At 45.7% G+C, this 13,109-nt stretch overlaps 1 protein-coding gene across 1 annotated transcript; it reads right to left on the reverse strand.

The window, feature by feature from the left end:
* Positions 1 to 3,009: 3,009 nt before the first annotated feature.
* On the reverse strand, positions 3,010 to 5,920 carry LOC123169872 (monosaccharide-sensing protein 2). The gene is made up of 2 exons (XM_044587736.1): positions 4,059 to 5,920; positions 3,010 to 3,971 (listed from the first exon to the last, which is right to left on the reverse strand). Exons 1-2 carry the CDS (start codon positions 5,697 to 5,699, stop codon positions 3,342 to 3,344), a joined length of 2,271 nt encoding a protein of 756 aa, XP_044443671.1. The 5' UTR covers positions 5,700 to 5,920; the 3' UTR covers positions 3,010 to 3,341.
* Positions 5,921 to 13,109: the final 7,189 nt, after the last annotated feature.

Genomic DNA, 13,109 nt, shown 5'->3' on the forward strand with positions numbered 1-13,109 from the left:
AGGCGCGAGACGGAGCAAATGCTCCGTGACCTCGGCTACACAGACGGCGACACCATTCGATGGGGATGCCTTGTTACTATTTACTCCCTTCGTTCCTAAATATTTGTCTTTCTACAGATTTCAACAAATTACTACATATGGAACAAAATGAGTGAATCTACACTCTAAAATATGTCCATATACGTCAGTATGTGGTAGTCCATTTGAAATCTCTAAAAAGGCAAATATTTCGAAACAGAGGGAGTATCTTTTTATAAATTATCTTACTATTAAACAACCTATCAACTGATTTTTAGATCATTCACACGGAAACCTTGCTGAAAACTTGTCATTCCTTCTTCTACTCCTTATTGAGTTCGATCTGCATGAAGACAAGTCCCAGGCGGCCGCGGGACTCAACAACAACTCTGGCACGTCCCCAGCTCTGTATAGCCATGCGCCTGCAGCGTCATCAACACATCACATGCACCCACCTGAGCGGTAAGATCAAGGGCCAATTACTCTGACCATGTGCACATCCATACGTCCATGGCGTGTGAGTCGGAGTGGTCGACTCACACGTAGCGGATGGCCATCATCAAGGGCCAATTCCGAGGCATTTTTTTTTTTTGCAAAAAAACACTAGTTGGCGGCTGTGGACGTTTTGATGATGATTATGACAGGTGGGTCCCGCTTTTGCCGACGTGGCGTACCGGTTCGCGGGCGACGTCGTTAGACAGAGGATTTTACACCGACACCCTTATTCAAAAGTTTAAAAAGCAATCAAGCCCCTGCCCTCCTCGTTTCTCCTCTCCGGAGGCCGATGTGCCATGGGCACCGGAGGGCCGGCTTCCCCACCGGCGCAACAGTTGCAGCAACACCTGCCATGGGTACCGGAGGGCCAAGCTGCCGCGTGAGCGAGACACGAGCGTGCCAACGCGAGCAGCGGCGGCCAGGTGGCCATGCTGCAGTGAGCACTCGGAGCGAGGGCATCCCCGCCGGATGCGGCAAGTTTTTTTCTTTTAAATTTTATGACAATGGGTGTTTTCCTTTTCTGAAGAAGGGAGGGAGTTTTTCGTAAAAAGATATATGTAACGACGTCTAGCGTGAACAGTTATGCCACGTCATCATTTGCGGGACCGACCTGTCATAATCATCAACCAAATGACCAATCCCACCAACTAGTGTTTTTTGAAAAGAATAGCCTAGGAATTAGTGATTTTTCGTACAATTTCATTCAAGTGTGGTTCCTACAACCCTAGCCTTCAATATCATTGGTTTCTGCAATGCACACCCATCCGCTACATATCCACGTTTTACGGCATCAACGACCTTCAGCGCACCGACTAGGGACACACATCCGACCCAACCTACTCCACCGACCCCGCGCCATGACACAAAGCTGTAAGACTACATGGCGCCTAAGAAAAAAAAACTTCGTCAAGCACATCTACGATAAGCAACTTAGGACATGCACCATCCACACATCAGACAAGTGTGGGAAGAGATGCAATTCTTCATTGACTTCTTTGGCACGACACGGCATCAAAACTTTGTCGTCGCGAGGGATGCATCATTCTTGACACGCCATTGGAATGCCAATGGTGGTACTTCATCGTCAAGGTCTTCACCAACATCTTCATTAACATGCCACCGCTGCCCCGTCCATAAGATGGACACATCCTCCAACGTCCTCTGATAGTATAACTGGAAGACACGAACTCGGCGACGGCAAGGACTGCGTCAGAACGACTGGCATTGACCATGTCATCTACGACGACACGACTATCTACGCAACGTCAATTTAGTGACGGCCCCTTTCATGGCCACACAGTCCTGGCAAAACTGATGTGTGCTCGATGGGCTTCCTCTTGTCCTTGCATAACCACTGGACTCATCATCGACGGCACCCTATGACCTCCGCAAGGTGCATCGTCCATGACTGTAGCTCCGTGATCTACAACATAGCGCTTTTTTGTGTGCCTCCGGGTTTGTGCGACTTCATTATCCATGAAGACAGCATCATCGACCACGGTTAAATCATGATCGGCTACCTTGACATCGACATACAGGGCTACGTCTATAACTACTCATCAGCAACAACTCCAAGAAACAACGTGTGCGTCATCACTAGCGTCACGCCACTCCCGATGTGACTGCGGGAGGGAATAGAGGAGAGACAAGGAAGGCATCAGAATGGGACGCAGTCATCGCCATAGGGGCCGACCCATCAGAGACACATGTGATGATGGTGAAGCGGAGAAGGTGATGAAAACGCAAGACGTCAAATTTAGTCGTAATCGTCAGCGTCATTCCTGCTACGATTGAGGCGGAATGTTAGAAGTATAATTGTGTTTAAGGGATAAGGAGATAGAGATAGAATAAGTGTAAAACATGTGTAATTTGTCTTGTACTCCAAGTCTCTCTCCCTCACATTGTCTTCTATATACATTCCCTATACAATGATCAGATCAATACACAATACAACAACAAATATTAGGGATTCATATTTTCTACATAAGCGCCCAGGAGGCCCACCTAGAAGATGAAGGCATGAGAGGGTGGGGCGACACACAAGCATCCTTGGATCATCTTGGTCCATAAGTTGATAGTGGCAGCAACCTAGATCACATCTCTCTCTGTAAAGCCCTAGCCTCCACCGTGAGGTAAGAGAGGCTCTTGTGGGCAACTACTCTGTGGTTATGTGGTTCTCTTCTCGCCATTTCTTCCATTTGAGCCTTTGAGGATTATTTTAGTTGTCTGTGGTTTACTAATAATTATTATTTTGAACTCAGATGATCAACATAGGTATGGAGAGAACTGGTGATGATACAATTCATTTCTTCTTGTCATATACACAACATACTATATTTTGACCGAAGCAATAGAGTACTGGATACCGGTTGTGACTTGTGAGTGAATATATAGAGTTGCTCGTTCAAAATCAAAGTAGTATACAACACGTAATACATGCATGCATCACTTGGTACTACAATAAACCGAAATTCAGCAAAATTGGCAAAAAGGAAAAAAAAATCAACTAGAAATATGCATATAAGATAAGGGGAATATACTCATGTTTTTGTTTACATAAGAAAATACACTCATACATTGAAAATTTAGACAATGTATAGAACAAAAAGGTTTCAAACCGAATAAAGGAAGTAAAACTGACATACTAATAATCGACCATCATTGGTCTTGGTCTGCTTTAGCCTAACATCGCCGCATGAATAGCAAGCATGGAGCAAGAGACCCAGTAACAATCAGGACGCCGTACTAACCAACGTTATTATCTTTCCTCTCACCTATATATTACCTCCTTATGGTTGGATCATCGACCATTTGGTATGTTTAATTAATTAATCCATCTGCTCTGGGATTCCCTTGGCGCCGACGTTGAAGAACTCGATGATGACCTCGAGTGGCAGGCCCTTGGTCTCGGGCACCTTGAGCGCCACGAAGACAAGCGCGAGGCAGCAGACGCAGGCGTAGATCCCGAAGACCCCCGCGAGGCCAATGGAGTTGAGCATGACGGGGAGGCTGTACGTGACGATGATGTCGCCGATCCAGAAGGTGAGGGAGCAGAGCGCGATGCAGAGGCCGCGGACACGGGTGGGGAAGATCTCGGCGCAGAGGATGTTGGGGATGGGACCAAAGCCCATGACGAAGCAGCAGAAGTAGATGATGACGGAGCCGGTGGAGAGCGCCGCGTGCACGGTGGTGGCCATGGGCACGACGTTGGCGACGATGAGGATGACGAGGGAGAAGATGAGCACGGGGATGGTGGTGAGCAGCAGGGTGCGCCGGCCGGACAAGTCCATGAGCCACATGGCGAGCCCGATACTTGGCATCATGAGCAGCGTGGTGAGGCCGGAGATGAGGATGGAGGTGGAGTCGGCGCTCAGGCCGAGGCCGGCGAGGAGCACGCTGACGCCGGCCTGGTCCAGGATCTGTGGCGTGTAGTAGAGCACGCCGTTGATGCCGGAGAACTGCATGCGTGTTGGCATCGTGGGATCCATGTCAGCATTTATGCACGTCCATGTCAGACACAAGATGATAATGTATTGAACACGTACCTGCTGGAGGATTTGAATCATCATCCCACAGAAGAGGGCGTGGCGGACGCCGGGCTCGAGGAGCTCGCGCCAGCGGGGGCCGCTGGCGGCGGCCTTGGTGGCGACGGCCTCCGGCGGGTTGGCGAAGGCCGGCTCTGTGGGGCTCTGTCCGATGAGGACGTCCTTGGTGTAGAGCATGGACTGGCTGACCAACGCCGCTGCGTGGACGTACTCGCCAGGTCCGCCGGCGCCCGCGGCCGCGCCGTTGGCGCCGCCGGGGATGCCTTCCTCGTGCAGGTACATCCTCTTGACGCCGCCGCGCTTCACGCCATCGGGGCCCACCTTCTCGGTCCACTTCCACGCCAGCTGCCAGCCGCCGCCGATGCCCATGGTGCTTGCCGCGTCCACGCCGCCGCCCATACTGCTGAACCTCTGCATAGACTGGCTCCGTGGATCGTTGGCGTTCGTCTTACCTTCCACCTCCGTGCTCTGCCTCGACAGCAGGGGCGCCTCGAGACCGCCACCGCCGCCAGGCGCTGCTGCCGGCTCGTCGTCGTCCGACAGGTACTCGTCGTCCTCGTCATCCGCGCGCGCCGCGTTCTCCTCGTCCCACGCTCCACCGCTGCCACCGGGGGCGCCGGCGGCGGCGCCGCCAGGCCTCTCAACGCTGAGCATGCTCCCGAGGTTGGGGAACAGCGTGCTCCCCCTCATGCTCCCGGCGCCGGCGTCTCCGGGGAGGCGCTCGTGCACACTCCCGAGGAGCGCCACCACGGGGTCCCTCATGGAGTCGAACATGCTCCCCTGCCGCCCCGTGCCACCGAGCCCCAGCGCGCTCCCCAGCATGCTGCCCCTCCCGCCGGCGACGGGCTGCGCCACCCACGACAGCCCCTGCTCGGGCCCGTACAGCGTCACCGTGTCCCTCTGCTCCTGGTCGCCGTCGGCCGGGCCGACGACGTACTCCTCGATCTCCGTCTCGCCGGCGCTCCCCAGCCCCTCCACCAGCAGCGCCATCTCGCCGGACACGTCCTCCCTGCCCCTCAGCTTCTCCAGCACCACCCTCGCCTCCTTCATCCTCCCCTTGCTCACCAGCCAGCGCGGGGACTCCGGCAGGTAGAACACCGTCAGCGCGAGGTAGATCAGAGAGGGCCCGGCTAGCACGCCCAGCATGGTTCGCCAGCTCGGGCCCGGATGGAGCGTCATGGTGAAGATCATGCAGTAGGCCATGAACATGCCGGCAGAACCCGTGAACTGCGGAAAGGTGTTGAGCAAGCCCCGGATCTCCGGCGGCGCCGTCTCGGAGATGTAGACGGGGACGAGCGTGACGGCGAGCCCCACGCCGAAGCCGTCGATGAGGCGGGCGATGAGGAGCACGTACACGTTGGGAGACCAGAGCATGACGAGCCCGCCCAGGAAGTAGAGGAGCGAGGAGGCGATGAGCATCGGGCGGCGGCCAACAATGTCGGCGACGGGGCCGGAGAAAGTGGTGATGATGGTGGCGCCGATGAGGGAGGTGGCCACCACGAGGCCCTCAACGGCCGGCTGCGTCTCCAGATGGAATTCCCTCTTGATGTACATCACGGCACCGGCGATCGTGGCGTTGTCCACGCCCTGGAGCATGTTGCCTATGGCGGCCGTGATGGCCACCAACACCGCGCCCCTCATTGATCACCACGTAAGGTGCGCACTAGCCGCAGCAGAGGAGGGAGAAGAGAGAAGAGAGAAAGAGAGAGAGGAGGGCCTCTTCCGTGGTTTGGATGGGAAAATGGATCATATGGTGTGGAAGGAGGAGCGAGGAGGAAGACGACCACGGTTGGCAATGGATCCACAAAAGAAGGAGCTAAACTTGGGCCGAAAAGAAGTCTTCCTCCTCCTCCTTCGGCCTGCATGCATGCATGCTATTCTATTCTGCCGCGAGACCAGCGGAGATCTATCCAGCCTCGGTCGGTCCTCCTCGCCTCTTTTCTGCTACATACACGATCACATGGAATCCCACCGTGAATCCCACCGTGCCGCATACACGGTCACATGCGCTCCACCGTGCCTCACTTATCCTCATCTCTTTTTCCGCAACTACGTGTGTTTGCTCTGTTTTGCTACGACACCCCGTCGTGCACACATATTTAGATAGGAGAGCATGCATAGTATACATTACACACATCTTTCTTTCTTTTTTTTGCGGGGATGCACGCATCTTCCTCTTGCTGTGATCTTATTATCTTTTTTTGGATTGAGATCTTATTATCCCCAGTTTTGGCTGGCCATCCACCTTACCAAAAAGTTTTCATCTCGATGTTTTTAGACCAATATATGCAAAAAAAAAAGATGTTTTTAGACCAATATATGCCTTTCATTCCGTAGTTCATCTCATGTACCCATGCATTTGTTGCATGCACCTTTTTTTTGTTATGCCGGTCACGTTGTTTGGACGTGCAAATTCCAAATTGAATACAAACCCTAGCCGTTGGGAGAGGTTTTCATGGATGTTTCGTCGGCTCACCTATCGTCTCTGGCTGCCGGCTTTTCTGCTCATGGCTATGGTTTTTTTAACGATGGGGGTTGCCCCCACCCAACTTTTATTAAAGGAGATGCAAACTACCATCAAACATCGTTACATGACGCTGGATCACAATATGAGAGTAGCTGCGACGGAATTTTATTACAACCAAGTTCATAGTCCCCAGATAAGTAGAGGAAACTACACAACAGCAAAACACCATCCAAACTTATTTCGCATGAAACCAATTGAAGTCCCGCAGCCAAATTGTCGCCTCCGGTTGCTGGTTACCGCTCCATAGGTGAACAGTTCCAGGCTATCCTCAGCGGTTCCCCATGATGATGATCAAGGAGCAGCAGACAACGAAGTAGAAGGGCACCCTGAGCATCGACGCAGATCACCTTCCGTTGGTGCAGAAGCAAGTTCACTCGATCCAGGATACACTTTAGACTTGGCCGCACCCTCCCCTGAAATACATTTTCATTACAATCAATCCACAAGCCCCAGATGGTAGCAGTCAAAAGAACATTCATCACATCATCATTCTTTTTATTTTTCATTGTTTTGATATGTCATCCAAAGAACATGAATGGAAATGTCCAATAATCAGCTATATTTTTCCAAATATTAGAAGTAACAATGCAATCCAAGAGGAGGTGTTAGCACACATTTTCCCTCGTTACAAAGTCACGAGTAGTTTCAGCCACTAGGCGATGCTTGGCCAAGTTATCTCGGGTTAAAACCTTAATGTTAGAGACTATCATAAATCCATGCGTTCACAAATCGAGGAGGCCATCCTTTATCACTTTCCAGATGGTTTGGCAAAATTCCATTGAGAACCCATTTGGACCGGGTGCCTTCAAGTTTTCCATCGAGAAAACTACCTCCCAGATATCTTTCGCAGAGAAGAGATTTGCCCGAGACTCATTCTCAGCTTTTGAAATGAAATGTTGTTTGGGCCTATGGGCATGCTGTCCGCGAGCAGTGAAGCCGATGAAAACGCAACCTACTCACTCTACGCAGTAAAACGAGGAAATAACTTAGTGCAGTCATCCAGTTCATGTCTCGCGGGTCTGTACGAGCGATCTATGTCTTGCCGCTTGGGCTATGGCAATGAAGCATCTCACCTCCCATCTGAGCAAAGCCTGATACAAGGTTACCTCACTGGGCAATGCCATCAGGCGATGGCTGAAGCGTCTTTTTATGATTAGAGTGCACTCACTGTGATCAAGGCCGTAAACCGCAATTGTTGTGAGTCACTCGCCGACGATCGATCATTGCAGATCAGTCACGATTCTGATTCATCTTTGTTTATTCGATTCATCTTCCTTTTTAATGGACGCGCGTGTATTTGGTCTTCACCCTATTGCTGCTACTCCTCCCCCATCCTTACTCCGTGATACCTCCTCCGATAGCCATGCTTCTCGCCAGGTGTCCGTTCTAGGTTTATCGTCCCTCCTTCCTCACATCTTCCATCCAGTAACTACAGGGTCATATCCCTTATGATTTGTACTGCATTTTGTTTTGCTTCCAAGTCGCCACAGGACACTGGTTCTAGTATGTTAGTTCGGGGAATGCTAAAGCCGATTTTCACACCTTTCCCATTGTTTTCCACTACCAATGGCTATGGACTCCTCTAGTTTGGTGCAAGTGCTCTCATATCTGCATTCTGGTTTGGTACTTATTCTGATGGGTTGCTGCGGGCAATTCTAAAGCTCACGATTTTGCAATGGATCATGCCTAGGTTAGTATATATGTACTCACATATCTCACTTATTATACATGTATGTGTGCCCATGATTTTATGAAATTTGATGCTACTTGTTTTGTATGTGTACACTTCAGAGTCTCATACAATGATAGTACACTACTATTGACATTTTTTTTCAAGAGTCTTAGAAAATGCTACCACGCTACTATTAATTACTACTCTGTCCCATAATATAAAATGTTTTTAAAGCTATGTTAGCTTACAAAAACGTCTTATATTATGGGACGGAGGGAGTATTTTTTTAGGATGAATTCAAAATAACACATATGATTTACTGATTCACACACTGATTACATGTGTTGTATGACTTACAGTACCTGATCTTCCTTGCAACACGACAAGTTCTTTCTTGGATGAAGCCATTAGGAACACCTTAGAGCTGTAAGTGCAGGCCACTCTTCAATAATGAACATATATGTTTTGCTGAAACAAAGCAGTATAAGTTGAATTTGGTCCATCTAATGCTCCCTTACTATGTTTGGTTTTGAAAAACAGTTTAGCTCTAGCAGTTGGTTCATGTCAATTCTGAGAGGACAGTGCATGAGATGTTGTTGTGGATATGAGGTGTCGGGTTATGGTTTCTTGGTTCCGATGTGAGCTACGCTTTTGTATTAATATTACTACCCAATAGATGGCATAATTTCTGTTTGGTGTGTAGATTATTTCTTTATCGAAAAAGATGGCATAATTTCTGTAGATTATTATGATTTGTTTGGTGTTACCAGTGGCGAATCTACAGAGAAAATGGAGGGTGGGCTGGGCTGCCTATGTCATGTGAATATACGTTGTGTTGGACCAACAAATGGCTGGATTGGGCCTTTAAACTAGTAGTAAAAACTATTTTACAAAGCTGGAGGGGGGCTTAAGCCTGTTAAAGCCCCCCTAGTAGATTCGCCACTGGGTGTTACTGTGTAGAAAAATTATCTTTGGGTATCCCCGTGGTGGAAACAAGTTACCGATATACAATTTTAGTGCACTATTTCAAAAGCAATCTTGGTTTCTGACTGTGATTAACCTTTGTTCCTTTGTTCCAGAGCTACTGCCTACCGATGGCATGTATTGATCAAATCCTATAGATTCAGTGCATGTATTAAGAGAGTTTGCCACATTCTTAAATTTAATTGCCTTAATTGTGTCCTCAATTTTCTTCTCCTCCTTTTATATTATCCGGTGAATATTTATACCATACATGTTGCCCCAAAATTAAACCCCTCTTTTCTACGTCCAAAGTCAAGGAATTGATTAAACCAAACAACCATCAGAATTTGCTAGGATATGAGATCTTTCCAAAAATACAAGGTTGATTTACATTCGTGTGGAATGATTGTTTATTTTTTTGCGGAATTGAATGATTGTTCATGTTGCATATTAATTCACATATTTATAAGAGTTTGCTAAGACCTATTTTTTATTTTTCATTTAATATATTACATGTTAATATATATTAAGAGGCATATTCCTTATATTATTCATTGATGTCATTTTGCATAGTTCTAAATTATTAAGAGGTCGTATTCAGTGAACTTCTTTAAAAAATACTACCATTTATTGTTAAAATAGACGGGCGTTGCAACACGTGCCAATGTACTACAAGTGTACTTCCTAAACCTCCATTAGGGTTTAATTAGAGTTGATGCACCAATCCTATTTGAATTAAGGTACTAAATAGAAAACACATGTAAGCACATTATGGGACATATAAGAGGCTCAAATTTTTATGTAAATGAATGTGAATTCGTCATGTTTTATGCTATGCCCACATTTAAAAAGAATGTAGTATTACTTGATAAATGTTGTATGACATAAAATGTATTTAGAACATAGCATTATGATCGGTTGTAAATAAGTAAGAATATTTCTATACCACTATATACTATGTGAAAATGGTTGAATTGGATCATTGGATTAACTGAATCCGACGGTCAAGAGGTGGCAAATCCGAGCGTTGCTGACCATTTGATTACCTACCCATTACATGAGATTCTGCATTGTGTATTATCTATAAGTTTCTAAAAATTTACAACTTGGTACATATTTGTAATTCTCACATATACTATCTTTACACACTTCTCAATTATTCTAGAATCTTCGATGCATGCTCTCTTGTTCAATTAGAGTTTCTCGCATGAATGAAAGCATATCCATTTATGAGATTACTTGTGAAATTTTTACTCAAGGTAAAGACTTCTGATCAACCATTTCTTAAAGTTCATATATCTTTTCAAAGAATTCAACCAAATGCCGCAACACTATCTTTGCATATGTATGAAATTTAATCCTTAGGGTACATACATATGAGTTACATAGATGTCTTGGACCACTATACAATTAAAATTTTCCCTTTTCCATGTGTTTAGCTATCATTAGTAACAAACTAGCATAATAGCATTGCACACGAAAGCCTAGTTGAATGAATAACTGTAGCACCGAGCCACTAATATTATAATATGCACGAGAACATAATTGAGCCAAAATTGTCATAATCAATTATCGAATTTTAATTAATACCAAACACATACAAGTTCAAATAAGTGCAGAGGCCCAACGATTAACCATGCAAGTTGATTCAATACTGACATCAGCATTTTACACCTCGTAAGTCACAAGACTGAAATTTAAAGGATCGTCCCATTATCAAAAGACCCTCCGCATCTCCGAGTCCCTTTGTTTGCTACACTGAAATTTCTATACGAGGACCTAGAATTTCATTGTCCACGTCAAAGCACTGATATTTGACAGGCTCGACAGTGAGCCATCCGCTGCACTCAATCAGTCTCGTCTTTCTAGTGGGCCCCGTGTCCTCCCTCTTCCGCTATAAAAAACACCCCAAAGACCTTCTTTGCGAGACTGTTGTCACTCCTCTTCATAGGTGAGCCACATATTTCCATGTGAAACCATGTCGTGGATGGCTGTGCCTTCCCTGGTGTTGACTGAGCATGGCATACTCTGCTCCAAGGGCCTTGCCATTGGTGGAAGAAACTGTTGTCGTTGCTGGTGAAGGAGCTACTGCTGGTGCTTGGGAAGGAGCTTGTAACCAAATCCTACAAGTCAGCGAGTGTTCCATCTAGGTGCCTCCCCAGTCAATTCTTTTCTTCTCTGCTAATTTCCGTATGGGCCCTCTCCCCTGTTAAACTGAATAAATTTATACCAAAATTTTGTACTTATTTTTAGTCATGAGGTTGCGTTATAATAACTAATTAGATCGTTAAGAATGTTTTTTATGCTCGAGCTGGAAAGTCTATCATTGTATTTCTTTTTAATTGCATGTGAACTATATTTGTAATGACATTTAGATTTATATAATTTTTATTTCAGTATATTGCATCATAAAGTGATATATATAAATTCATTTGTCATAAATGTAAGAAAATAAGAAACACAAAATTGCACATTTTTCGTGCTTTTATCTAAAATAGAGTCTATATGTCTCTGTGTGTATTCTTGGATATACTTAGGTCGAGATCTCTAAAGCATATGGTCTCATAAATATCTTGATAGAAGTTTTTAGTTTATAATTATCTATACATAATAAATAAATCTATAATATTTTTAAGGACTTTCTTACAAAATATTACAAATTAGCGAGTGTTCCATCCAGGCGCCTCCCACGTCAATTTTCATCTGCCCTGCTAATTTCCATATAGGCCTCTCTCCCCCATTAAAGTGAATGAATTAATACCAAAATTTTGTACTTATTTTTGAGTCGTGAGCTTGCGTTACAATAACTAATGAGATCATTAAGAGTGTTTTTCTGGAACGTTTATTTTTGTATTTTTTGCATGTGAACTATACCTGCAATGAAATTTATATTATATACTTTTATTTTAGTACATTGCATCATAAATTGATATGTAAATTTAATTGTTATAAATGTAAGAAATTAGAAACATAAAATTGCATATGTTTCGCGGTTTTGTGGGAACATAGTCTTTATGTCTCTGTGTGTATATATATCTTGGTTGAGATATTAAAGTATATGTTCTCATAAATATCTTGGTAGAAATTTCTAGTTTATAAATAGATATACATAATAAATAAATCTAGAATATTTGTGAGGAGCTTGTCACCAAATCCTAAATGTGCCGCTTTATCATGTTTTCTAGGTCACGTGTGTTTCACATGTGTTACATTACGTTCATAATCCATTTATACATGTATGCAACATATATATTTGGCACTGCATTATAATCACTCGTACCTTGTGGAATCTATACTTTTATGCAATCTATATCATAGCCAGTGTGTGACCTGCGCTAAGATAGCCTTTAGTGGAATCTATACACATACGTCAGAGAGAAACCTTATGAGGACAAGTTGTTAGCTATAGCAAACATCCCCATGCGTTGTAACCACTACAAAAAAATACACTTCCGTGATGATACGTGTTTGTCACAATAGGTCACGTTTTCTGTCATGCATGTACATTCATGACAATTTTATGACAGAATCAAGATAGTCATACCTGTGCTGTCGTAGAAGTGTTCCATGACATTACCAAAATTTTCATCACGGAAGTGTCCACTTCCATGACGATAAATGGCGCGTCATGGAAGTGCTTTCGTCAAGGGTGACCGACACGTGGCATCCACCGTAACGGGTCGCCATTAAGCTATCGGGTCCGGTTTTGGATCCGATAACCCGCTAACAGCCCGGACCAATGAGGATTTTCCACGTGTAAAATTCTCATTGGCCGGAGGAAACACATGTTGGCTCACCTTTGGAACAGATGTCATCCATTCATTGGACAGGAGGCGCCTATGATACGTCGACATGTGGCACGGCCCAACAGAGGCCCATTCCGGTGAAA

Source organism: Triticum aestivum, chromosome 7D, assembly GCF_018294505.1.
Source record: "Triticum aestivum cultivar Chinese Spring chromosome 7D, IWGSC CS RefSeq v2.1, whole genome shotgun sequence".
NCBI lineage: Eukaryota > Viridiplantae > Streptophyta > Magnoliopsida > Poales > Poaceae > Triticum > Triticum aestivum.

What these genes read in the sequence shown, in the direction of transcription:
- LOC123169872 (XM_044587736.1), bottom strand. Translation starts at nt 5,699, where the DNA reads ATGAGGGGCGCGGTGTTGGTGGCCATCACGGCCGCCATAGGCAACATG. An exon ending in TGATTCAAATCCTCCAGCAG is followed by an intron (nt 3,972 to 4,058) that starts GTACGTGTTCAA and finishes ACACGCATGCAG; the next exon opens with TTCTCCGGCATCAACGGCGT.